Source organism: Nothobranchius furzeri, chromosome 14 (genome assembly GCF_043380555.1).
Source record: "Nothobranchius furzeri strain GRZ-AD chromosome 14, NfurGRZ-RIMD1, whole genome shotgun sequence".
Classification (NCBI taxonomy): domain Eukaryota; kingdom Metazoa; phylum Chordata; class Actinopteri; order Cyprinodontiformes; family Nothobranchiidae; genus Nothobranchius; species Nothobranchius furzeri.
In genome coordinates, this window is record NC_091754.1 from 58708909 (window position 1) to 58735122 (window position 26214).

The following is a 26214-nucleotide window of genomic DNA, read 5'->3' on the forward strand; positions in this document are numbered from 1 at the left end:
TCCTTCCACTGGTGGGTACACAAAGGAATTCCTGACTCACTGGAGGTCTCCAGAAGAGTACTACTACTGGTCCAAATGGTTTTGTGTCTTGTCCACAGACTCTACACTTGTTGGGCAGGCTCAACACTAGAGCTGTGATGGAAAAAAACAACAAAGATGCGAGCAGCTCATGGAAGATTTGTTTGCAATGACTTAGGCATCAACCTTGAAACAATATGTCTCGTTGGAGGTTGCTCTTATTGGTCTTGTCCAGACCTTAATGTTGGTGATTATAACTGACTTCTAATGAAAATCCCAAATTCAGTAACTCCAAATATTCGAATATAGTGAAAAGGTTCAACACTGAAAACCCCTGGTGCCACACTCTAATCAGCTAACTAACTCAAAACACCTCCAAAAGCCTTTAAATGGTCTCTCAGTCTAGTTCTGTAGGCTACACAATCATGGGGAAAACTGCTGACTTGACTGTTGTTCAAAATATGACCATTGACACATTGCAAAAGGAGGGCAAGACACAAAGGGTCATTGCTAAAGAGGCTGGCTGTTCAGAGCTCTGTGTCCAAGCACATTAACTCATTCGCTGCCAGCCGTTTCCTGATTGGTAAAGCCCTTCGCTGCCAGCGTTTCTCACAGTTTTTACTGTTTTTTTAAGACTCAGAACGTTGCGCGCTTGGATGACGTTGATGCCAAAACAACCAAAACAAAGCGGAGACTCACCTCTTACATCAGGAAGAATCCGCGCGTTTCGAGCGTTATCCGTCCTTTCATAATCCGTTGTTGAATTGTGATCGGCAGAAGCTTTTCCGGTTCGCGCCTCACTTTTTTTACATCAGGGGCCCAAAACGATCTCCTAACACGTGGATTTTCTGCTTCCTGATCATGTGACGTGTGATGTATGCAGATTGTTCTCACGGTGCGGGGGCTCGTTCTGATGCCCACACAGTAAAAAAAAGGCAAATGACGACTTTTGTCATCATTGGCAGTGAACGATTGGATTTAAAATGATGACTTTTGTCGTCAATAGCAGTGAATGAGTTAATAGAGGTGAAGGGAAGGGCAAAATGTGGTAGAATTTTATAATTCTATGACTTTTTTTTAAATGTTAATCTATTCCTGTTTTGAGATTATTGTGGTTTTATGATTTTGTTTTATTTTGTTTTGATATATGTGAAGCACTTTGTGATTTTATGTCTGTGATAAGTGCTACATAAATAAAAATTACTTACTACTTACTTACTAGAAAAAAGTGCACAACAATAGAGATAACTGAACCCTGTAGAGGACTATGAAACAAAGCCCATTCAATAATGTGGGGGAGATTCACAAAGAGTGGGCTGCAGCTAGAGTCAGTGCTTCAAGAACCACCACATACAGACGTATGTAAGACATGGTTTCAGCTGTTGGGTTCCTTGTATCAAGCCACTCTTGAACAATAGACAGCGTCAGAAGTGTCTCGCCTGGGCTAAAGACAAAAAAGACTGCACTGCTGCTGAGTGGTCCAAAGTTATGTTCTCTGATGAAAGTAAAATTTGCATTTTGTTTGGAAATCAAGGTCCCAGAGTCTGGAGGAAGAGATGAAAAGCACAGAATCCATGTTGCGATGGTTTGGGGTCCATGTCATCTGCTGGTGTTGGTCCATTTTGCTTTCTGGTGTTGAAGATCAACTGCCGCCATGATGTGTCACGATGTGGCGGTCTTGCGATGCAGGATTTTTGTAGAATTTGTTCAACCAAGCTTTGTAGCAATATTACCGCAACGCCTGACTTGTGAATTAAGATTACTCCTCGGTGCAACAGAGGGTGGTGTCATGATCATGTGGAGAGTTACTGCTGAGCTCCCACTTGCTGCAATATTGAAAATGAAATTAAACACGGGCAGTAAGCTTCACTTTTGTTAACAGAACCACCTGGGAAGACAAACTAGAGTGGAGTGAAGCTCCAGGAACTTGTCTTCATTAGAGCTAAAGCTCAGATCACACGAGAACTGTGGAAGACAGACACCTTTAGGAGCAGCTTGCGAAAAAAACGTGGTTTCAACCATGGAGATGAGCTACGATGTAGCCACAGCTTCCCTGGGGTGCACCGACAGAGGCGAGGCTGCTGAACACCAGTGCCACAGGTCCCTCCGACCACAGCCTGCAGGCAACGTGGGTTAAGTGTCTTGCCCAAAGACACAACAGCAGCACTCTGTGGTCGGAGCCGGGATCAAACCTGCAACCTTCCAATTACTGGACAACCTGCTCTACCCCCTGAGCTACTACTGCTTATAAAAGAGGCTAAAAACATAGATTTGGCAGTCAACAGTGTAAAAATGGAATTTCACCTTAAAGCTAGGCAAACAGGGGTAGTAGATACACCTCAAACAGGAGAGGGCCAAGGACAGAGCCCTGTGGGATGCCCCAATGGAGTCTTTCACAGGGTGGTGAAGCTTCACCCATCCAAACACAGAAGCTCCTGCCCTGAAGTTAGGAGCGGAGATATTGGAGGGCAGGCCCAGAAAACCCCACCCAGTGCTGTAATGTGTCAAGAAGGATGTCATGGTCGGCCATGTCAAAAGTTGCCATTAGAGCCAATAACAGCATCACCCATATCACTAGCTGAAAATGTTAAAAGAGCAGTCTCAGTGCTGAAGCATAAATCATGAGTGGTCAAGTTTATTTATAATGCCCCTTCCTAGCCCCAATCAAGGGGGCTCAACTTAGTGTAAAACACAATACAACAGCTATAAAATATAGGAAAAAGAAAACCATTCAAAGATAAAATAGCTAACAAAAACTATGAAACAACAACGATGATAAAAATATTAAAACATGACTGGAAAAGCTAGGAAATAGATCTAAGATAAACTTTAAGCCCAGCTTTAGTGTACAGCAATGTGGACTGTTTTATTTCTAGTGGCAGTTGGTTCCAAAGCCGAGGACCCGGAATTGAAAACGCACGAACATCCCTGGACTTACGCTTTGACAGCGGAGTGTTCAAGAAGGTACCTGTGAGTACACGGCTCTCTCCAGCAGCTTTGAAAGAAATGGGAAGTTTGGAGATATAACTGTAATTAGCTCAAATTGTCAAATGCAGCCCAGGTTTTTCCAACATAGGATGAACAGCTGCTTCTTCACAGGGGTTGGAACCACACTGGAAGTGTGACTGCCATTAAGATAGCCAAAAGAAAAGGGGCCAGCACTGGGAATTCTTCCTTATAGAGGAGTTTGCAGTTGCAGATTAAGTGTCCGTGACTTTAACCAAAAATAAAAATGAAGTAAGGCGTTGCAGTATAAACCGTGAGGAAAAAGAACTAGGATCAGAAAAGGTAAGGGAGGGAGAGAGAGACAGGGTGGTGCCAGGTCATCGAGTGCTTTAAACACAAAAGTCAATAACTTAAACTGTACTCTGAAAATGACAGGGAGTCAGTGAAGATGTACCAGGACAGGGGTAATACGGCTAAGTCAGTGCGTATTTGTCAAGAACCTGGCAGCAGCGTTCTGGATGACCTGCAGCCGATTCAGGGCAGAGACCGGAGCACCAACTAGGAGGGCGTTTGCATAGTCCAGGCGAGAGGTAATGAAGGCATTGGATGATTTACTCCAAATGCGTCCGTTTCAAGATTTGTCTGATGCGAGTAAGGCGGCGAAGCTGATAAAAGCAAGACCTCACTACGGTGTTTTATCTGTGGGGCCAATGAGAGTTCAGCATCCAGCAATGACTCGTGAGCCCGGATAACTGGCCCAACACAACCCCAAATCAAATCTGGCAGATCCCGACATCGGCAACATATATGGAAATGACTTGATACAGTAATGTAAACACTTATCTAAATACTTTCGTTGTTCAGTGTGAAATATTTGTTGTGATTCGTCTTCTAATCAAATCACATGTTATTTGAGAGTGACATCTGGTGGCCAGAGAGAAGAACTGCAGGTAAAAGTTCAAAACTGGGACAAAAAATTGAACGATAAATGATCTGCACTTGCATAGCAACTTACAGAGTCAGAGGACTCCAAAGCACTTTACACTAGAGTGATCCTTCATCCATTCACACGCTGACAGTGAGCCACAGCTTCCCTGGGGCTCACTGATAGAGGGCGCCACCAGGGCGTCTTGCCCATCTTTGTAATACCAAAACAAAATAATAACTAAAGCGAACTTAGAGAACCCCGATGGACGCTCTACCACAAGCTCTGCAGAAAACCAGACACCCAGCTCTGAGTTAGCAGTAGATCTTTATTTCTCATGTCAACTTGAAAGCTTAGAAGGAGCTTACATTTAACTTGGGAGTTCTCAAATGACACAAGCAAAGATTATATACAGTACTATAAATCAGCTATGATAAAAGAGACCAAATGTACACATTTTGTTATTTCCATAGCAGGTTTTCTTTTTCAGTAGGGTATAGATATTTATTTGCCAGAGGCAGGTGCCCATATCCATAAAGCATTCCATAGTTCCATACTCAACTCTTTGCCATTATAAAAATATCAGATATTTCTTTCAATCCCTGTGTTGACGAGTGCACCGTGTTGCAACTCCTCAACATTATTGCTGCAATAGCACAGTAGTAAATTCTGGAACGCTGAAGTAAACATATATAGTAAAACATGGCTATTAGCAACTGCGTTTTTGTTTTCCTCCTCTTGTAGGATTCTTAAATAGGCGACACTTTCAAAGTGCACAAAACTGATCTGAAAAATAAAAAGGTGCAAATCAAACTTGGAGCATTAGTGAGCGTAAAGTGGATATGGCACTTCTATAGTGAGAGTGGTGAGGATTAAAGGATGGTTTTGAGGTTTGTCCTGACGGGAGTTAAATGTGATCGCCTTCTATGGTTCTTGCTTGCTTGCCCTCGTATCCACTTTAGTTACTAAGAACGGCTAAATCTGGGAAAAACACTACTTTAGCTGAAAACATCTGGACGTGGTTTCCCTGGTGAACATCTGCCATCTTTTATTCTTGGTAAATTATAAAACTGACAGAGAGAGCTCAGATCAGCTGACGTGGGTTCTGTGGAAGGAAGATCTGCACTTTGAACAACCTCAGTTTGGAGAAAGAGATTAGCTCTTCTGTTTGACAAGCTAACAGCTAGTTCCAGTTAGCTCACAACCAAAATCTAATCAAAATTTTTTTGTCTAAATGCGATTTAACAAACTATCCTCCACTGTAATTTCTGCATTAGTCATTTAAATGACATTCTATGGTGATTTGTAAAGGCTAATAGCAGCAAAAGCTAGCTGTAGCACGTAAGAAGCTAGCTGTAGCACTTACTTTATGCTAGATGCACTTCATGCAGGAATTTTTCTGTTAGCAAGATTCACACCAACATAAACATTTTTACATAAAAGTATCTTAAAATTTCAACAACAATTTTGAATCTTCCGTTGGACTAAAACAAGTTTACAAATTTCCAAACCGCAAAAAAACGTGTAAATATGTATCCATGTAAATACACAAAGTGCCTAAATCTGTCCAGAATGACAAGAGTCTCCTTTTTTCTTCAAACCAGTAAGAACTATTCTGGACATTTCAGAAAGCAAGATTTCCTGCTACGTTTGCACTTCCTGTTCAAGCACAAATGTAGTTTTTTTGTAAGAAAACCAACTATGATAAACATATTTAAATTATTTTTGTAACTTTGTTACAAGTACAAGGCTTGAAAGACAATTATAAACAATATCAATGAGTAACACTAGTTTTTCATTAGCCGTTGTCCGTTTTGTATTTTGATATGTTGTTGGTTGGCGCCCCCTTGTGGTGTGGAGGTGGCATTTCATCAATGGGGTCTCAGCCCCTCTCGAAGTTTCCTGAACTTTCACACACACAACTAAATTAAGAATTAAGGAGGGGTTCCAGATGTCTATGCAACTATTCAATTTGGCCCAATGGTTCATTAAATACCGTTAGTTTGAGCTACTCTAACATTTCTAAAATGTTAAGGGTAGAACTTCACTTTGTTATTGGACTTGCGGAAACTAGCCGTTAGCTAGCATCAGAACTGCTCTGTTTTTCTTCACAATGAGGTCATTTAAAGAGCCATCTAGAATGGGTACGGTATTAACTGTAACTTCTCCACCACAGATCTGAGCTCTCTCTTTGAACCCTTAAACAATAATACGAGGTTTACCGTCTGACGACAAACAAAAGGATTCTTCTTCTATACAAAGTAAACTTGATTAATTTGATGATTCAGCATCAATGAGCTCAAGTCACGAGAAAAGAAAACACTGATTTTTACAAAAAGTAACTAAACGTGTGATGAAATGTTTGAGCGTAGAACGTTTCCGAAAAAGCATTTTCTGTCTGAGTAACCTTTAAGATGTTTAAATAACTACTTTTTTTTAAACTTTATTCATATCTACAAAATGTGATGACTGTTTTGTACACAGTGATTTATTTCCCGCAATGACAACTTGTAATCATGTACAGCATGGCGCCCCCTCCTGCCTCGGAGGACTTAAAGCACTTTACCTGAGGTTTCATTAAGAATGCTGCAATCTGCCTAAACAGGGAGTTATAGAGACGTCACGTGCACTCACGTGACTGTGCACACGTACACAAAGCTTGTACACTTGGATGACATCCCTGCAGGTTCGTCAAGCATGCTCTCGGAGGTTCTGGGGGTTGGGTACGACGCCAGCATTTAGAGCGGGGAGGGCGGAGGAAGTGAAGAAGGCTCCTCATCCAGTAAAGACCATGCAGAGAGAGATGGCTGCGTGAGGCTGGAGGAGTGCGCATGGCCCGGACAGTTCCCGTCCAGTCGCTCCTGCGTTGAGTCCCGTGTGCTACGGCTTTCCAACATCTCTCGTCAATGGATAAAAAAAGCTCTGCAAGGTTTCTCCGCTGGAGTTTACTAAATATTTAAGCACCGCCCCCGAAATGAAACCTAAAAGCTGGTTCTGAATGGCTCCACCCTCTGATCTGGTTGGGGTGTTGGTGGGACGTAGGGGGGTGAGCAGGGCCGAGGCAGAGACCCGTTTCTAAGGGGAGGAAGAGGAGGTTCGGCTTGTGGAGAAACTGCAAGAACAAACAAGAGGAGTTAAGACGTGAAGTTCTACACAGCCATCGGGGTTAGGTGTGAGACGTTTACCTCTGGAGCCGGTGCACCATGTGAGCCACGAGGGAGTCGGAGATACCAGGGTAGGCCTCCTCAGCCAGCAGGATGGCCTCCCTCAACTCATCCAGGACCATGGGGTTCCCGTTCACCTGCTCCTGCCGAGCCTTCAGCTGAGGAGGAGAACAGGTTCAGGAACTAGAGCACAGAAACATGGTTCTACAAACACAACATCAGCATGATGCCGGTTTGTATAAAAAACAAACACAAATAAAGAGTTTTCACCGAAACTCGAGATATCAGCTTTAGAGATGAAAACTAGGACAGAATTGATGGATGGTTCTGGACCATTAACCCGTTGTAGGAGGAAACTGGACCTAGTTCTGTTCACATGGTACAGGTCCTTCTCAAAAAATTTTTTTATTGTGATAAAGTTAATTATTGTCTGTAATGTACTGATAAACATTAGATTTTCATATATATTACATTCATTACATACAACTGAAGTAGTTCAAGCCTTCTATTGTTTCTAATATTGATGATTTTGGCGTACAGCTCATGAAAACCCAAAATTCCTTTCTCAAAATTAGCATATCATGAAAAGGTTCTCTAAACGAGCTACTAACCTAATCATCTGAATCAACTAATTAACTCTAAACACCTGCAAAAGATTCCTGAGGCTTTTAAAAACTCCCAGCCTGGTTCATTACTCAAAACCACAATCATGGGTAAGACTCCCGACCTGACTGCTGACCAGAAGGCCGTCATTGACACCCTCAAGCAAGAGAGTTGGACACAGAAAGAAATTTCTGAACGAATAGGCTGTTCCCAGAGTGCTGTATCAAGGCACCTCAGTGGGAAGTCTGTGGGAAGGAAAAAGTGTGGCAGAAAACGCTGCACAACGAGAAGAGGTGACCGGATCCTGAGGAAGATTGTGGAGAAGGACCGATTCCAGACCTTGGGGGACCTGCGGAAGCAGTGGACTGAGTCTGGAGTAGAAACATCCAGAACCACCGTGTACGGGCGTGTGCAGGAAATGGGCTACAGGTGCCACATTCCCCAGGTCAAGCCACTTTTGAACCAGAAACAGCGGCAGAAGCGCCTGACCTGGGCTACAGAGAAGCAGCTGTTGCTCAGTGGTTCAAAGTACTTTTTACGGATGAAAGCAAATTTTGCATGTCATTCAGAAATCAAGGTGCCAGAGTCTGGAGGAAGACTGGGCAGAGGGAAATGCCAACATGCCTGAAGTCCAGTGTCAAGTACCCACAGTCAGTGATGGTCTGGGGTGCCATGTCAGCTGCTGGTGTTGGTCCACTGTGTTTTATCAAGGGCAGGGTCAATGCAGCTAACTATCAGGAGATTTTGGAGCACTTCATGCTTCCATCTGCTAAAAAGCGTTATGGAGATGAAGATTTCATTTTTCAGCATGACCTGGCACCTGCTCACAGTGCCAACACCACTGGTGAATGGTTTACTGACCATGGTATTACTGTGCTCAGTTGGCCTCCCAACTCTCCTGACCTGAACCCCGTAGAGAACCTGTGGGATATTGTGAAGAGAACGTTGAGAGACGCAAGACCCAACACTCTGGATGAGCTTAAGGCCGCTATCGAAGCATCCTGGGCCTCCATAACACCTCAGCAGTGCCACAGGCTGATTGCCTCCATGCCACGCCGCATTGAAGCAGTCATTTCTGCAAAAGGATTCCCGACCAAGTATCGAGTGCATAACTGAACATAATTATTTGAAGGTTGACTTTTTTGTATTAAAAACACTTTTATTTTATTGGTCGGATGAAATATGCAAATTTTTTGATAAAGGAATTTTGGGTTTTCGTGAGCTGTTTGCCAAAATCATCAATGTTAGAAACAACAAAAGGCTTGAACTACTTCAGTTGTGTGTAATGAATCTGATCTATATGAAAGTCTAATGTTTATCAGTACATTACAGACAATAATGAACTTTATCACAATATGCTAGTATTTTTAGAAGGACCTGTAAGGCATGGCACAGTGTAAAGTACTTACCTCATAATTTCCACCCCCAAACCATCAAACTGCCGCCACTATGCTTAACTGATGGCATTAGCTATTGTTGTTGCAGCTTTCCTAGCTCTTTTCCAGTGTCCAATGCTCATCTACGTCCTTAATTTTTGGTCACCATGCCATCAAATCAAATCAAACTTTATTTATAAAGCACTTAATCATACAATACATGTAACTCAAAGTGCTTAACAAATTAAAAAGGCCCCGCATACCCACATTCCCTCCCATCCCCAGAATTTAAAAACTGTCTGACAATAAAAACCCCTTCACAACACTCATCCTCCGGCGCACAATCACGCCCCCCCCAATCTTCAGAAGGGCTGTCTCTGTGCTATGGTTCACCCTAAAACCAGACTGAACTTTTTCAAAGACATTATGGGTGTTGATAAAATCATTAAGTTGAATTAAAACAAGCTTTTCTAAAATTTTGCTTAAAAATGCTAAGTTGGATACCGGTCGATAATTGTTAAAGTCACTAAAATCTAAATTGTTCTTCTTCAGCAGGGGCCTCACCACCGCCCGATTAAAAGCGGCAGGAAAGACCTTCGTCTGCAGGGAGCAATTCATCATAGTTAAAACTCTGGTGTTTAGTGGTGCAGATTCCAGTTAAGAACCCCCCCCCCCCCCCCTTTCTGTTGGCATGATGGTGCTTTCACTAGGGGGCAGCACGGAGCTCAGTTCAGACTTGGTGGAGGAGATTGTTCTCAGAAAGAAGCAGCGCTGTCGACGGTGTGTAAACTCACATCTTTCCTCTTTAACACTGCGGCGACACGCGACTGTGTGCTCCAGAATCACTTTCCTGCTTGATTCTAATTGAACAACTGAGGATTTTAGTTTTTCTGAAGCACTTTAAGACCTGAGGATGCGTTTATGATCCCATAAACAAGTTTAGACGAGATAGTCTAACGCAGAAACACAGAGGACGGCGCGTTTACCTCAGACAGAGCAGGAGAGATGACTGTGGTCAGGCTCTGTGAATAAGGCCTTCTTGGAATGTCTTTAGTCTGTGGAAACCAGAGACACGTGAGAAAAGGAGCCCCAGTGGAAGGAAACTCACGTCCTAGGAAACATCGGCTGACCTGGTCTGTCCCCGCCGACTGTCCCTCCCCGTTCTGAAGCTTCTTGGGGTCCTTTTCTCGGATGGTGAAGATCCAGTCATCGCTGCTGATGTCGTTCCCACCCGACGCCTGCTGGTCCGACTCTCTGACATTTAAGAAAATTTGGATAAACAAACTAATCCGTCCCCGCTGAAGAAGCTGTGGCGTACTTACGGGTCGGACTCGTCGGAACTGGACTCTGTGGTTCTGGACTGGTCTGCCTTCCACCTCTTGTACTTGTCCACCAGCTCGGTCAGGTAGGACGTCTTCTTGGCGTAGCGGACAATCAGTTTATGCTTCAGCAGCTCTTTGGCAGTTGGCCTCTGTGGAGAGGAACGGGACGTGAGCGGCCGACGCGACAAAAGCCACAACCGGAGCAGAAACAACAGAAAGCTCGTACAAAGCTGGGCTCCTTGTTCAGGCAGGCCTCCACAAACTCTTTCAGGGGTTTGCAGTAATTTCCTTCCAGCGTGGGCGGGTTGTTCTTTGGGATGAGGAACAGAACCTTCATGGGGTGGAGGTCCGAGTGAGGAGGCTCGCCTTTAGCCAGCTCGATGGCGGTGATCCCCAGAGACCAGATATCAGCCTGGATTACACGGGAGAGACGGGGTCATTTGGTTTAGTCTGCAGGAAGAAAACGCGATGCCCCCCAGCATCAGGCGCTAGAGCAGAACGACTAAACCTTATCAGCTTCTCAGATCGAATACATTAAATACAAAGTGCATTCCGGGACTCTGGTTACAACAGCTGGGGTAATTTAACCAGCAACCCCCGAATAAGGCGGATATAAGTCAAGCTAAAAAGTTAGCCGACTCTCATTAGCTGTAGCGTGGATTAGAAGGTAAGCCTTGAGTTGAAAAGACGCTTAAGTTGTTTATTTAAATTTCAGGAAGTGTGGGGGTCAGGAGGTCTCTGCGGGGGTCGTTGGGGTTAGGGACCCATGGGAAAAGGAAAGGGTGTGATGTCTGCACGCTGGATGTAGTGTGGGTCCGTAGCTCTGACAGCAGTCAAGACTCGCTGCCTAAAATGGTTTTGGCACTTTTTAATTTCAAACTCCGTCTACGTCAGGGGTGTCAAACTCAAACGGGGCCAAAATGAAACTCTGGGACGGAGTCGAGGGCCAAATTTCATAATTTTTGAAGAAGTGACGGCAAATTTGCACATTTTCTTTATCAACATATATGCAATTTTGAACCTTTAAATTTGGAAACAAACTTATTTCTGCATTAACACTGAATGTGGAATAAACAAATGACACACGAGCAAGTCAGTTTTAAATAAAACACATCAGTGGTATTCTTTACTTGTGGTATAATCAGCATTTTAAAATCTATTCAGGATTTATGTTTTCTTGTTTATTCATTTTTCTTATTTTTATTCTCCTTTTTTTCTCCTGTAATAAGTGTCATCGCTGCTGTGACGTCTAGCTTTCCCCACTGAGGAACAATAAAGGGATTTTCTATTCTATTCATCTATCTGCAGCCTTTCCACTTCCTGTTTACTGTAGGTTAAATCTTTTCTCACGGGCCAACAACAAAATAAAAATATCATTTTATCTTAAATGAAAATGCAACATCTCACCTGTTAACTTTCATGTTTTGGAGCAGAAAAAGAGCATAAAACCAACATATTTAAAGCTCAGTTTGCTCCACTGGTTTACTGTGATGCTCACCTGTTCCAGCCAGATTCCTGCATCATGGGGTTGATCTGAGCTGAGGAGGAGACTCCTGTTGTTTTGTTCATCTTCATCATAATAATGACAACATTAGATGACAACAGGTGCTCACATAGGTTTGTGCTGATGAACATGTCTGAGCAGCTTGACCACGTTGTTGTGTGTCGGGGAGGAAACACAACCACAGAGCCGTGCTGGTTTGAGCGTGTCGCTGTTCGCTGGAGTTATATCGGCTCTGTCTGGACGTTAGTTGGAAAACTTTCTCTTTCAGTCGTGAACACATTACTGAGCGGCTCCGTTTCTGGGCTTCAACGTCAGAAAATAGCTGAGTGAACTCGGCGCTGAGTGAGAGTGTTTAGTTTGTCTGAGACAGCGGAGCTGCACACACCCGGCAGCAGGCGCTGAAAAAACACAAAGGAGGGGGCGCGTCGGCTCCGCGCTGACGCCGCAAAGCATCATGGGAGTTGAAGTGTTTGCTGTAAAATCGGCCAGCAGGCCAGTTTTAATATATTTTTGATATTTATCTCGCGGGCCACATAAAAATGCTCCGCGGGCCTTGAGTCTGACATGTGATCTACGTCATTCATACCCGAGGTCATATTTTCTGACTGAGCTCAACAGAACAGCCTGTATCTCTGAAGTGTGTGGTGTGATTTGTGTTGGGGCTGTGTGACCGTGACCTGACCTTGGAGTCATAGGCAGACTGCTTGATGACCTCTGGGGCCATCCAGAAGGGCGTCCCAACAAAGGTGTTACGTTTGATCTGTGTGTCGGTGAGCTGGCCGGCCACGCCGAAGTCCGCAAGCTTCACCTCGCCTTGCTCGGACAGCAGGACGTTGGCGGCTGCGGTCACAGACAGAGAGAGGTCAGAGGTCAGGTTAAGGGGCGGAAACCTCCATCTACATCATCCACCAGTCGCTCAGCACAGGGAACAAAGTGTTAGCTGCTGATTTCTCTGTGTGTGTGTTTGCTCCTACCTTTGATGTCCCGGTGGATCTTCTTCTCTGAGTGCAAGTACTCCAGGCCCTTCAGGATCTCTCTCAGGACTGTGGCAATCTGGGTCTCATCCAGAGCTCCAGGCTCCATCTAGGAGGGAAAACCAAACAGAACCTGAGTGTGTGCTGACAAACACACATCACGCAGGTCTAGTTTCTAAGAAGGTTCTGGTTCTGAGACATCATTCTCTAACGGAAGTCGCCAAAATCCAGGAGACACCAGATCAGAACCAACCACTCACCAAGTCCAAGGCCGAGCCTCCACCTAGGTACTCCATGATGATCCATAGCTTCGTGTCCTGCAGCACAGGAGAGAGAGAGAATATGAACAGGATGCCACTGGATACGGACTTTTCCCTAAAGTTTTCCGATTCCTCCACCTCACTCAGCACAGCCGCATTAAATACCAGGGGCCTCATTTATGAAGCCTGTGAGGATTGCTGTATAGTCACTGACACTAGTCAGTGACTTGATGCAATTTGCTGGGTTCCTTATATAGGACACATTATTTCTGATTGGCTTAATGAACTGTGAATTGGAATGTTTATTATGTGAAGTGCCTTGAGACGACTCTTGTCGTGATTTGGCGCTATATAAATAAACTTGAATTGAATTAAATTGCTTCCGCACAAAACGGGGTTGGAAAACTGCGTAAGCACCTTTCCACGCAAACTTTGGGATTTATGAAAAAAAAACGTAGCGGAAAAATGTGCGCAACTTTAAGTTGGCTAAGGACCTGGCTTACGCACATGTTGGACATGGAGAGCACCTGCAGTGCTGCTGCTGAGAAGATACAATTATGAAATCCTGCAGCATTATCACTTGTACTGCTTCGTTTTCACACAGAACAAGACCCCCCACACGTACACACAAGCACGCGTACACACACATGCGCGCACACTCACACACGTGCGCACACACACACAGCCTGAAGCGCAGAATACGGAATGCAGAATATCAGCAGGGGGACAGATTGAGACAGAACGTCATGCGTCTGTGACAGTGTGTGTCCTGTCACTGTGACCCGATTGATCATGCGCCCTGGCTACTTGGACAAGGGAGATCTCTGTTTGGCTGACTTAGAGTGCGTGACTTTCACCCGGAAGTCTGGGGATCAAATCCTGATTGGATCATTTTTTTATATCCGCCACAGCTCTCTCTGAAGAACTCAGCATTGACGGCTTCAGCAACGCTGTGCCACTCCGTGGATTTTCTCTTATTTGGTTTGCAAAAGCACTTCCTTTCATTTCTCCACCTCACCCACAGGTACCTCAACTTCTGCTTCTGTGAAATTACGCTTCCTTGATCTGCCTTGATCTACGGTCACCATGTCATTGGCGGAGCGCTGCAACAGCCGGCTTATGTATGTGCATGAGATCCACAAGGCACTTTGCATTGACTATTTATGGCAGTAAGTGGGCGTGGTGAGGGCGGGATGTGACTAAAATGCAGCTGAGAAACATTCTAGATAGTCTCCGATTTATGAAGAGGAGATTGCGTGCAGCTGTGCGTACTCCATGTTTGATAGATCACAAACCTGCTTGGCGTAAGTACATTTTTTTTGCTGAGCTAAAGTACGGTTTTAGTAAGGATTCTACGCCATGTTTGATAAATGAGACCCCAGCTCTGTTAATAAGTCCTTCCTGCTGAATGATCTAATTCTCTCTAAAAACCCAGATTTCTGTTTCTGACTGGTTTGGCAGCAAACATCTGATTATTCTGGTCTGATTGAACTTTGCCCGAGTGGTTATTCTTTTCTTAGCCAGCCCCGGAGTTCTGGTCGTGGTGGAGGCCTAGCTGTTGTTTTCAGAGACCATCTTCCATGTAGCTCTACAGTCTCTGGTCACTTTGCTTCCTTTGAACTGCAGCTGATTAAAGTCGGGCATAAGGACCCGTTCTACTGTGCTGTGGTTTATCATCCACCTGGTCCAAATTGTTATTTCTTTCAGGAGTTTAGTCCTCCACTCTGAAGCTGTCCAGACTGGTGGTTGTAGGTGATTTTAACATTAACATTGATGATGCCTCAGACCACTTTGCCATGAGCTTCTCCAGCCTCGTGGACACCTTCAGCTTTACCCAGCATGTTTCTGGCCCCACACATACCAGGGGGAACACTCTAGACCTTGTTTTTACCCTGAGTCTAAATGCTGGCAGTGTTTGTCCCGAGGACGTTTTTATTTCAGATCACCATTGCATTTTCTTTAACTTGTCAGTTTCTGCGTCCCCACCTCCTGCTCGCCGTATGGTTAGTTCTCGTTTTCTTAATGAGAGCACAGCTAGCAATTTTTCTGCTGCTTTTGATCCACCCTGTTCTTCTGATAACGGCCCAGATTCCTTAACTTCTCAGTATAACGAGCACTGCCTCTCCATTCTGGACAATATCTGTCCTGTCAGAACCAGATCAGTTCCTGCAGTGAACCCTACTCCCTGGTTTAATGACAGCCTTCGCAGCCTGAAGCGCCAATGCAGAAAAATTGAGCGCTTGTGGAAGAAAACCCATCTCCACGTCCATTTGCTGCACCTAAAGGATCTACTGTCATCCTTTAACTCTGCAGTCAGAGACGCAAGGGTTTCCTATTTCTCCAACCTGGTGTCCCAGAGCAAAGGGAATCCCAAGGTTCTGTTTAACACCATCAGCAATATTGTTTTCCCAGTCTGTGTTGCAGACTGTGAGAACTTTCTTTCTTTGTGGACAAAGTCAATAAGGTTAGATCTAGCATCTCTCCTTCAGCCTTATCGCTGCCTCTCCCGACTCCAACCAGGCCCATCATCCTAGACAGCTTTGCTCCTGTTTCTTTACCAGAGTTAACCAAACTAGTTAACTCTATGAAGACCTCTGCATGCCCCCTCGACATCTTACCCTCATCTTTGTTTAAAAGTGCTTTTCAGTCCATCAGTCCCAGCGTGCTCTCTATAATTAATTCTTGTCTGATATCTGGTCAGGTCCCTGCTTACTTTAAAAATGCTGTAATCCACCCACTTCTTTAAAAAACAGTCTTGACCGAGTCTCGACCCCAAAAAACTGAGTCTGTTACACACCTGCTTAAACTCCATTAAAACCTGGATGGTGGGAGCTTTCTTCAGCTGAATGAAGATAAGACTGAGATCATCATCTGTGCCCCAGACAAGCTGGTTCCAAAAGCCAGAGACTCTCTTGGTCAGCTTGCTTCTCACACCAAACGTTCTGTAAGGAATCTTGGTGTGACCTTTGACCCAGATCTCACCCTGGACTCTCATGTCAGTTCTCTTGTTCGCTCTTCCTTCTTCCATCTCAGGAACGTTGCTAAGCTGAGTCCCATTCTGTCTCGCTCTGAACTTGAGACAGTTCTCCACACCTTCATCTCCTCACGCTTAGACTACTGCAACTCTCTTTTCACATGTCTGAGCAGAACCTCCCTGAACCGTCTACAGGTGGTTCAGAACGCCTGTGCTCGGCTTCTGACCAAGTCCTCCAAACACACCCACATCACCCCGCTTCTCCTCCAGCTTCACTGGCTGCCAGTCAACTTCAGGGTTCATTTCAAGATCCTGGTTCTGGTCTATAGGGCCTTACATGGACAAGCACCATCTTACATTGGTGATCTTCTTAGTCCCTACACCCCCAGCAGGTCCCTGAGGTCCAGTGACCAAAGCCTACTGGTTGTGCAGCACCAGGCTAAAGACCAAAGGTGACAGATCATTTGCTGCTGTGGCCCCCAGACTCTGGAACTCTCTCCCCCTGAGCCTAAGATCAGTGGACTCAGTGGTCTCCTTAGAACAGCAGTTGAAGATTCACCTGTTCAGGCTGGCTTTTGTGTGACCTTCATCACCCTCTCCTCGTTCTGCTCTTATACCGCCTTCCCCATTTCCTATTCATTTTCTCTCTCCCTTTCCTTATATTTTTAATCACAATTTTTATTTATTCTCCTATTAAACATATTTTTAATAATAAAACAATGTTTTTTTTTTAATATTTTGATTTGTTTTTGTTTTCGTGAAGCGCCTCATGATTTTTATCTTGAGAGGCGCTTTATAAAAGATTGTTTTCTTTCTTCGCCAGACACCAGCTTGGAAAAAATACTTGAACTGCTATGTATGATTACTTTGGCAGGATCTTCATTAACAGCTGGTTAACATCAATCTGACTCAAAATGGCTGCCACCAGTGCTTTGCTGATGACGTACTTGTTTTACAGGAAGTCCTGCTGTGGGGAATAGAAGAACAACATGGAGTTTCTAAACCAGCTTCTATTTTTTGTCCACCTCATTTCACACATTCAGCTAAAAGGTCTTGAATAGTTCTGATGTTGGCTAACCTCAAAAACCTTTGTGATTATCTTTAAGCGCGTTAGCTGTGTCAGCCTCAGGAATATCATCATTTCCCCCCTCTAAAAAAACTTCATCCTTTTACTGCTCACTACTAGGGCAAATTAGAAGAACTTGTGCTAATTTTTTAACCAAATAAATCCTATTATAGGTAAGACTTGATGTCTTATTTGAGTCCTGCAGCATTACCGTCCACCATCTCTAAACCACCTTTGTCAAAATCTAATTCAGGCTATTTCAAAGCAAGTTCAAGATTTTCCTGCACCTTCCACTGGCGAGGAATGCCAGGATGTTTTCTTGTTTTCTATTTAAAATCTGCATTAGGACTCATTTAGATGAATTTCTTTGTAAAGGGACAACTTCCTTAGTGTTAAAACGCACTGAAGTATCATTTCATGTCTAAATGTTACACTGCTACGGCCAGATTCAGTTATATTTGAAGCACCTGTAAACCCTGCTGTTATTCTGAGTTTGGTGTTCACTGTGATCCTTTGATAGATCTGGGATTGTTGGGATGGATTACCTTCAGGTAGGAGCCATAATACTTGGTGACGAAGGGACTGTCACACTGACTCAGTACAGTGATCTCCTGCTGGATGTCTTCTATCTCATCCTCAGCTTCCTCCAGGTCAATGATCTTGATGGCCACCACCTTCTGCGTACGATTGTCAATGCCTTTGAACACCTCGCCGAAGGAACCCTTCCCGATGCGCTCCAACTTGGTGAACAGCTCCTCGGGGTCCACTCTGACACTCTGGAGGTGGGCAGGTTGGGGGGGGGGATAGGATGTAAAAAAAGAAAAGAAAATGAAACTAGATGAAAAAGAAATGCTGTTTGAATGCTGAGTGCTTAAACTTACAGCTGAAACTGCTAGAGAACCTCACAAAGCTGAAACTGAACTAAATTGCCTTTAAATCAGGGACTACATTCTTCCATTGGAATTCCTATACACAGGGATGAGACGAAGGCCGTCACAATTTGAATGCTACTCTAAATGCATCCTTTTTCCCCCCAGATTTGAGGAATGGGTTTGGTGCATCCGTTGCGGCCTCCTTGGTTGGTGTCGAATTTAAAACACTGGCGCAGACTTGACAACGCCACAGGCTCACACTCTTCTAGATAATCTTCTTTGAGATTAATAAAGTAAAGTATTCTGATATCCTTTTATGGCTTTTTTAAAAGGAGAAAAACTGACAAGACCCCAAATAAGGAAACCAGTTTCAATGTAACCTTCCTTCCAACATGATGGAGACCTTAATCTGTTTTCTGATCCTTTCTCTGTAGAATTATTTCTTGTTGTCAATATAAAAAACTCTGCAAATGTTCAAGATCAATTAGCATCATCATGGTTGCTAAGCAACAGGTAATATGCCAAGGTTACTCAAATTGAGTTTTCATCACGCCATCGTAAAGCGTGAAAAACACAGAGATTGTTGCTTTGGTCCTTCTATTTGGAGCAAACTGGTGCATTAAAATATCAAAAAGTCCTCCACGCTACCAGTAGCTTCCACCACTGACTACTGTGTCCTCTGTACAGAAATAGGGAACTTACGAATCTTACAACTCATGATTCAATTCCATTCTGATTCTCGGGGTGATAATTTGATTCAGAATCGATTCCCAGTCAGTACTCTTAGTAATAAAGAGAGTCAGTTTGGGGAATAATTACCTTCTTCTGTAAGTTAGACTCTGCCAGGGGTCTGTGGTGTAGTGAGCCGTGAAGGTTGCTCTGGAAGTCCACGCATCACTTGCTAGAATGATGCATACAGAAGCCGTTGGCTGACAAACAGTACCAGCAGCGAATAAGCTAGGAAACGGCTGGCAAATGCCTTCTCAAGTAGCCAAACTGGGAAACTTTGGACCGATTCAGAATCTTTACAAATAAGAATCTCGATTTGTACGCGAATCGATTTTTTCTGGCACCTCTAGAACTTATCATTAATAAACACTGAAAGGTAAGTTTTACTCCAAACATTCTGTTTATCACTTGACAAAAGGGCAGATCAGTAAACAGGGATTACTTTATTAAATGTGACACTACTGTGATGGACAGTTCTGTTCGAATTTTACCGAATTTCTGTGAAAAAACAACTTCACTGTGATTTCCTGTTGTATCAATAGGTTGCTGCTGCATTGCTCTTGTAGCAATAGATTCTCATTGCCGTCATATAAAATAAAAACATGACAAATTCTCTTTTCCTGTGTGTGCCGAGCTGCAGAGACTGATTAAATGTTCCATATTGATCTGAGAAAACACCATTATTTGCAGCGATGCCATCAGACTTTTCTGCCAAAACGCATTCTGGCATTTCTCTGAGAGTGGGAAAAAAACCCTACTTGGACAGCAAAGGAAGTGAACTGACATGACTTCACCCTCCAGAGGCTGTTATGTGGAAAACAAGAGCGGGCGCTGATAAAGAACACTTCCTTGTACGACCTCTTCAGAGCAAAGAAATGGACTCGTCATTATCCCCTTGAGAAAGCTAAAACTGAGACAGCCGACTCAAAAAAGGGACCAGAACCGGATACGTTTGTCTCATAAAGAAATATTTCTACAAAGTAAACATAAACATAAAAGATGTGGTGCAACTAACAAATTATAAAGCAATGTGTTTAATTATAATCCTCCGTGTGTATGCATGGGAGTCTGAAACATTAATGGCTTCTGAACATTTTTAAGGCCAACAAAGAAGAAACCAAACAATATGTGCAGTAAGAATCAGGACTGAAAGAAATGTTGATCAGTGGCTCTGGCTCATTAGGGATGCCATGGTAACATTCAGTGGCTCCGAAGGGTTGACATGGTAACTACAGGTAGCTCATAAGGCAGGTGTGAAAACTTGAACCGACTGAGCGCCATTGGCAGTAAATTTTCTCGTTGGGCGGTAAATGATTGACGACTTACCGCCCGGGTGGCGCCCAAGCTTTGTTTGTCATTTACACACCGGCAGTCAACACCCCCCCCCCCCCCCCCCCCCCGTGTTGGGATGCATCGTGGCCGTGCCATTTGCGATTCCACTGCGCATGTTCACGTGACTAGAGTTGAGTTCACTATAAAACAAGAGGTGGAACCACGCTAGAGACGCACAAACCCGCACAAAGATGGAGTCTCCACAGGGATGGGATTTCATGATGGATAAGATTTAAACTGGTGAGGAGAAGCGAGACAGTTCAAAACGGTATGAAACAAAGAAGCGCGTACGTAGGTGGAATGATTCCTGGCGAAAGACTTCGGGTGTTTCTCAATGTCAAGGCGCCTGGCCTTGCGAGGCGATGTCTTGCTTACGAGGACATTGTCCTTCTTTGGTCAAAGAAAACGGTTAAATGGAACAGACTTGCATCACGTGACCGCGGCTTCCACATCGGTCAAGTAACATCACATGACACGGGAGATAACATTATATTTTATAAGCATTAGTTTCAATATAAATATATAACGAGCTAAATTGTGTATATGTTTATTAAATTAAACATATAAGTGAGTTACTACCCGCTAGCCACCAAAGCTGCAACTAATAAGCAACTAACCAACCATAGATAACTTCTCTGGATTTGGAAAAACATTTTAAATTTGCTGATTTACTTTTAAACTTGAAAACTGCCCCCAAAGTAGCTGCCGGCTTCTGATCCACCGTCCTTTAGAAAATACAGCGGTGTATTCTGGGTAATTTTTGACCAAGGCTAGGCTACAAGACACCTCATGTATATCCTTGCTCAGATAGCTAAACGGCTAACAACCGGAGAACACACTTGGGATTAGGGCCTGCACGAATTTTTTTTTCTTTAAAGTCTACAGTCAAGTAAGGAAAGTCGAGTCGACTTCGACTAGTCGTTGATGACGTCATACGCCGGAAGCGGCGGCGGGGGGTCGGTAGGTTCGCTGGAGTTTTTGACAATTAAAATTGCGCCCACATGTTCTAAGTTAACACATCTCTTTTAACAACGGTAGTTTCTACTTCAGCCCTCTCCCCCCTCCCCCTGTGCAGCAGCTGCAAACTCACTGATGCGCCTGCAGCCTCTCAGAGTTCCTGCTGCTCTAAACATTAAAATAATTATTTCATTTTCTGTTCCTCACTTCTGATTACCTTCAATGGTGTCTGTTTGTTGCAACCAGCAGGTACAAAAACTAACTTGTTTTTATTTGACTATTTTTCTGTCCTGTCTGTTTATTATCTTCCTGCATCTCCTCTCAATCCTAAAGAAAAACTGCTACCTGGGTTCATATATATTCACCTCATGAGTTACCTTTGAGCTGCAGTTCTAAAAGATCTACCGACCGCAAAAACAGCGGAGTGGAGATAGTGGAATTTTGGGGGTGCGTCACCGGAGGACAACAGGTGATGCGCCTCGCTCCGCAGCAGCAAAATGCATCAGGCACAAATAACAGACAGAAAACATGAAAGGAAATGAGCCGACATGAACGATCGCGTGTTTAATTTGTTTTTGAGGTGGTGACACCTGATTTGGCGGTGTTCAGGACGCAATGTCTGGAGCACGTCAACGATCAGAGCTTTGCATGCACAAACTGGTTAAGATTAGGATGGGGGTGAGGGGAAAGTTAAATTGCAAGAGGGAAAGGTCACAGTTTGGTTAAATGTCCGTTTTACCGCCGGTGTCAGTACCGACGCTCTGGCACAGCGAGTCGCCTCCGCCTCGATCCAGACGCGCAGGGGCTCATCACCTGCTGTCTTTTCCGTGGACTGCATCTTGTCAGTCATTATCACGTGACAGCGACTAGTCGATGACAGGCATAAAAGTCACCACAGAGCCGTGAAGTCGACTAGTCGACTAGTTCGAACAACCCCTACTAGGGATACACCGATACGATACTGGTATCAGCACCAATACCAGTACCAGTATCGTATCGGTAAAGGTTAACCGATACCAGGAACCGATATCAATGCAGTTGCTTGAAAATGGCTTCCCTGTAACTTGTCATTTCTGTTCACCTAATATTTTAGTTTTGTGATGATTTCCATTCATATATTTTACTTTTTACCTTCCTCACAGTCTTTTCCTGCTGAAAGCAGAGAAGAAAGTAAAACCAGTATTCCAAATCATTGCATTTTTTTGTGTGGTATAAGTATCGGTATTGGTAAACGGTATCGGCGAGTACCCAGAGCCAAGTATCGGTATCGTATCGGTTTGGAAAAAAGTGGTATCGTTGCATCCCTAGAACACACGCCTCGGTAGAACATGAATATTGGAAAACTTCTTGGCGGCTCCAGGTGACGTATCTCCTTGGCAACCGGGGCGGGGCCAAGACGTCAAGGCAAGGTTCCTTGGCATTGAGAAACACCCTTCAACTGGTCCCGAGATCGACGACGAAGAACCAGAGGAAGACTTCATGTGCGTGGGTCAGGCCCGCTTGCTCTCCACGAGGAGCAAGACGTATGAGGATGAGCTTAAGAAGAACTTTGAGATGGAGTAATATCTGGAACCAAAGACTACGAGAAACCACTAGCCAAATATTCAGCCTGCAACACTATGGTGCCAGAGCTTGACACAGTGCTGGTTTTAAATATGAACATAATAAAAGTTTATTATGTTTAAAACGGTGGTTCAGTTGTGATTTTTACTCGTTTTAGGAGACGGCCTGGGGGGCCGGAAGATTCTTAGCTGGCCGGTTGGTTGTGTACTTAGGTCTAGTCCACACGTAGCCGTTTTTTTTTTTTAAACGAATATCCTCCCCTCCAAAAACTTGCATCCACACCACCTCGTTTTAAAAGAAAACTCTGTCCACACGTACCCGGATAAATACGTTGTTAAGGACATGCCAGACCTGTAGGCGGCAGTACTTCCCCCGTTCTTAACCTCGTCCTTCGTCTGTGGTCTTCCGCAAGGAGCAGTAATTCCACTTGCAAAAACAAACAAGCAAAAAGCGCTTGGACAATTGATAAAGCGAGCTCAGCTCTGAGGGCATCCATGCTGTCGGCTAGTGTAAACACAGGTCGCACACGTGATGTCAGCATTTTTTGTCGTGGAAAGTGACGTTGCGGACCTTAAAACTCCGGTTTTGTCTGACAACACGCAGACACCCAAAACGGAGAAAACGCAGATCTTCACTTTGGCCGGAGATTTTAAAAAGATCCGTTTTCGTGTGAAAAAACTCCGTTTTCGTGTGGATGACAGGCCAAAACGTAGAAAAATATCTACGTTTTGGCAGATCCTCGGCTACGTGTGGACAGGGCCTTAATTTCAACCCCTGATAAGGCTAATGGTAACAACCAGTGGCTCGTTTAGGTCATCAAGGTCCCGCTCTCCCTTCAGTAAGGTCATCATGGTAACCACCAGAAGCTCATTAGGTTGCCTTGGTAACCACAGATAGCCCAAATCTAGTTGGGGGTTTAGCATGTTGTCTCTTGCTTCAACACACCTGGTTTTAATCAGCAGGTGTTTAACTGGCTTCTGCAGAGCCAGCTGAACAGGTGATTCAACCACTGACTACAGCAGGGTTTCCCAACTCTGGTCCTCAAGGCACATTGTCCTGCATGTTTTCCATGTTGACCTTTTAAACACCCACACACCTGACTTAAATGAACGAGGGATTAACAGGCATCTGCAGCACTTGATGTCCCCCTGAGGAGGCAATGCAAATCAGGTGTGCTGAAGCAGAGACATGGAAGATATTCAGGTCAGTGCGCCCTGAGGACCAGAGTTGGGGAAACACTGAACTATAGTGCGTTGGAGCAGAGAAATAAATAAAACATGCTGAATGGACGCCCTGGTCTAGAGAAACCTGCTACATACATAATCAGTTGTGTACAACCTTCTTGCAGCTTATTTTAGCTCATTTTGTGTCCGTCGCATTAAGGCTAACATCCAAAGTTCGTACTGTTCCAGGTTATGCTGCATTATTTCATGTATGATTGGCATGTCACCTTCAAAGCTGTGGGTGTGTGTGTGTGTGGTGGTGGGCGATTAAAACCAGACAGATTAGTGATAGGTTGCTTTGATGGTCCTTTATCAAACTTTGGGAGGATTTGACCACATGCTGTCAGCTGGACTAAGGGTCTATACTGAAATATGTAATCTACCTGCTCTCAGTTCATCCAGTGATCGTTATCCTTTTATTGTTAGATTTCAGTTATTGTAAAGGTCAAGGAGATGATCGAACTGCTGTTTTGGTGTCTAATATGAAATGCACGAGCTTCACAGAAGCCCCTAAACGTCACACACACACACACACCCCGCCGCAGAAACCGTGTACATTATGTTCTGGCCGACCTCCCCTGCGTTAAAGAGAAACCGACGCCAAGTCTCACCTGCATCCCCGGCAGGTTGCCCTGTACGGGAGAGTGGGCCATGCTGCAGCCGACAGGGCTTAACTCTCCTGGGCTTCACTTGTATTCCCAGACCGAGCGGTGGTGCCTTTAATGTTCGTAATCCAGCTGGACTCCTGGTTCCCCAGCTCTGCGCGGACTTCTCTCTCACCTCTGAACAATAGAAAAATCCTCCTCAAACCCTTTGGTGTCCTGGGTCGAAGCAAACTCACACAGCTGCTAATGCTAACTCTGAGAAATCCGCAATGTTAGCATGCTAACCAGCTGGAGCCGCATTAGCTAAGCGTTAAATCCAATTTAAATCGCCAGAAACGTGTGCCGCAGCTGCGGGTCCTGGTTCTCAGTGGAGGCTAGGAAGGGACTCTTACTGGTCTGGAAACCATCCAAAGTGTCACTTTGTGGAACCGCGCGAGCTTTCTAACGGTGCTGTCAGCTAGTAAACATGGCTAGCAGGTTAGCTCTGTGATAGACGTTCCGTCCTCGCGCTGCTCCGGAGCGGTTTGTTTACATCCGTCTAACTGGACCCGCAGAACCGAGCCCGGAAGATAAACCCAGGGTTGATATCTCTGCCTCCGAACCGGCCTTCAGCAGCTCTGGAGGTCTGGCATCTTCAGCAAGAAGAGCTCGCCACTGTTTTTGTTTCCTCCCTCACTTTGGAGCCGTAATCTCAGCCATCTTGTCGGTGGTGTGACGCCGATCTGGGCGGAAGCGGATCCGATTCAGCAGCAGCATCCTGACGGCCTCGGGAACGAACCTAGGGAGATGCTGATGAGGATCCTTCTGACTAAAAACGGGTTATCGTGCATGGGCGGAATGAGTAAAAACAAACCCCAGGGCAAAGACAGGAGCGGTGCCTCCATTCACCTATGAAGAAATAATAACATGTATTTAATTCACACTTATTAGATTATTCGTTTCTTCAATTAATTAATCAAAACTTTATTTATATAGCACAACTCATACAATAAATGCAACTCAAAGTGCTTTACAAATTAAAATGACCCCACACCCACATTTCCTCCCTCCCAATAAATATAAAACCAATATGACAATAATACACCCCATTACACTCATCATCTGACACACACGCTTAAGGACATTAGATAAAAAAGGGAACACACTGGGCTGAGGTCAGATGAAGCTAAGAAAACACCATCAGGGGAGTTATCTGCCCTGACAGCAGCAGATCCACAACAGCAGCCGATGCACCTACACAGGGTGCCCAGGGGAGGGAGGGCGGAGACCCCCCACCTCCACCCAGGCACAACCGGAAAGAACCCAGGCTGCCACAGCCAACCACCGCCCCCGGGGCAGAGGGCTCCCAAAGAGGAAACACTGGAAAAAGATAAAATAAGTTTTAGAAGATGGTGAATTTCTGATAGAAGTTTTATATAGAACGTGTGAAGATAAAATGAATGAATCAGTAATAAAATAATCAGTTAAAAGCTAAGCTTAAAGGTGAGTCTTGAGCCTGTTCTCAAAAACATGAACGCTCTCTGCGGCCCTGAGCTCCTCAATCTGGTGTCCACCTGCAGTTACAACTGGCAGGAGAACCAGAACTTACTGTGGGGGATCTTTACAGTAAGTACAAAAAATATGTAATGGTAAACAGGCTTCAACACAAACTGATGTTTTCTACTTGGTCCTTGTGCTCAACCAGTGTCCATTTAATATAGCGTAATATTGTTTTTGGACAGTAAAAAGTGCAGAGGTCAAAATTTTACTTGGAAAAAAAAGGAGGGGGGGGGCATGTCGCCCCAGTCCCCCTTAAAACTGT

General features: G+C 44.5%; 1 protein-coding gene across 2 annotated transcripts; it reads right to left on the reverse strand.

The window, feature by feature from the left end:
* Window positions 1-6794: 6794 nt before the first annotated feature.
* On the reverse strand, window positions 6795-24649 carry stk24b (serine/threonine kinase 24b (STE20 homolog, yeast)). 2 transcript variants are annotated; one of them, XM_015952396.3, is made up of 11 exons: window positions 24420-24649; window positions 17678-17908; window positions 13093-13149; window positions 12833-12941; window positions 12541-12698; window positions 10581-10766; window positions 10355-10503; window positions 10163-10286; window positions 10019-10087; window positions 7075-7211; window positions 6795-7001 (listed from the first exon to the last, which is right to left on the reverse strand). In XM_015952396.3, exons 1-11 carry the CDS (start codon window positions 24459-24461, stop codon window positions 6965-6967), a joined length of 1299 nt encoding a protein of 432 aa, XP_015807882.1. In that variant the 5' UTR covers window positions 24462-24649; the 3' UTR covers window positions 6795-6964. The 2 variants fall into 2 exon arrangements, with proteins under 2 accessions (XP_015807882.1, XP_015807883.1); XM_015952397.3 differs by lacking the exon at window positions 6795-7001 and having other exon boundaries at window positions 7071-7211.
* Between the last annotated feature and the right edge of the window lie 1565 nt (window positions 24650-26214).

Bases quoted from the DNA above. Each gene is read 5' to 3' on its own strand.
- stk24b (XM_015952396.3), bottom strand. From the start codon at position 24,461: ATGGCCCACTCTCCCGTACAGGGCAACCTGCCGGGGATGCAG. The intron at 10,504-10,580 runs GTACGAGCTTTC...TCCTCTCCACAG, and splicing joins TGAACAAGGAGCCCAGCTTT to AGGCCAACTGCCAAAGAGCT. The intron at 7,002-7,074 runs GTAAACGTCTCA...TTGTTCTTGCAG, and splicing joins ATGGTGCACCGGCTCCAGAG to TTTCTCCACAAGCCGAACCT.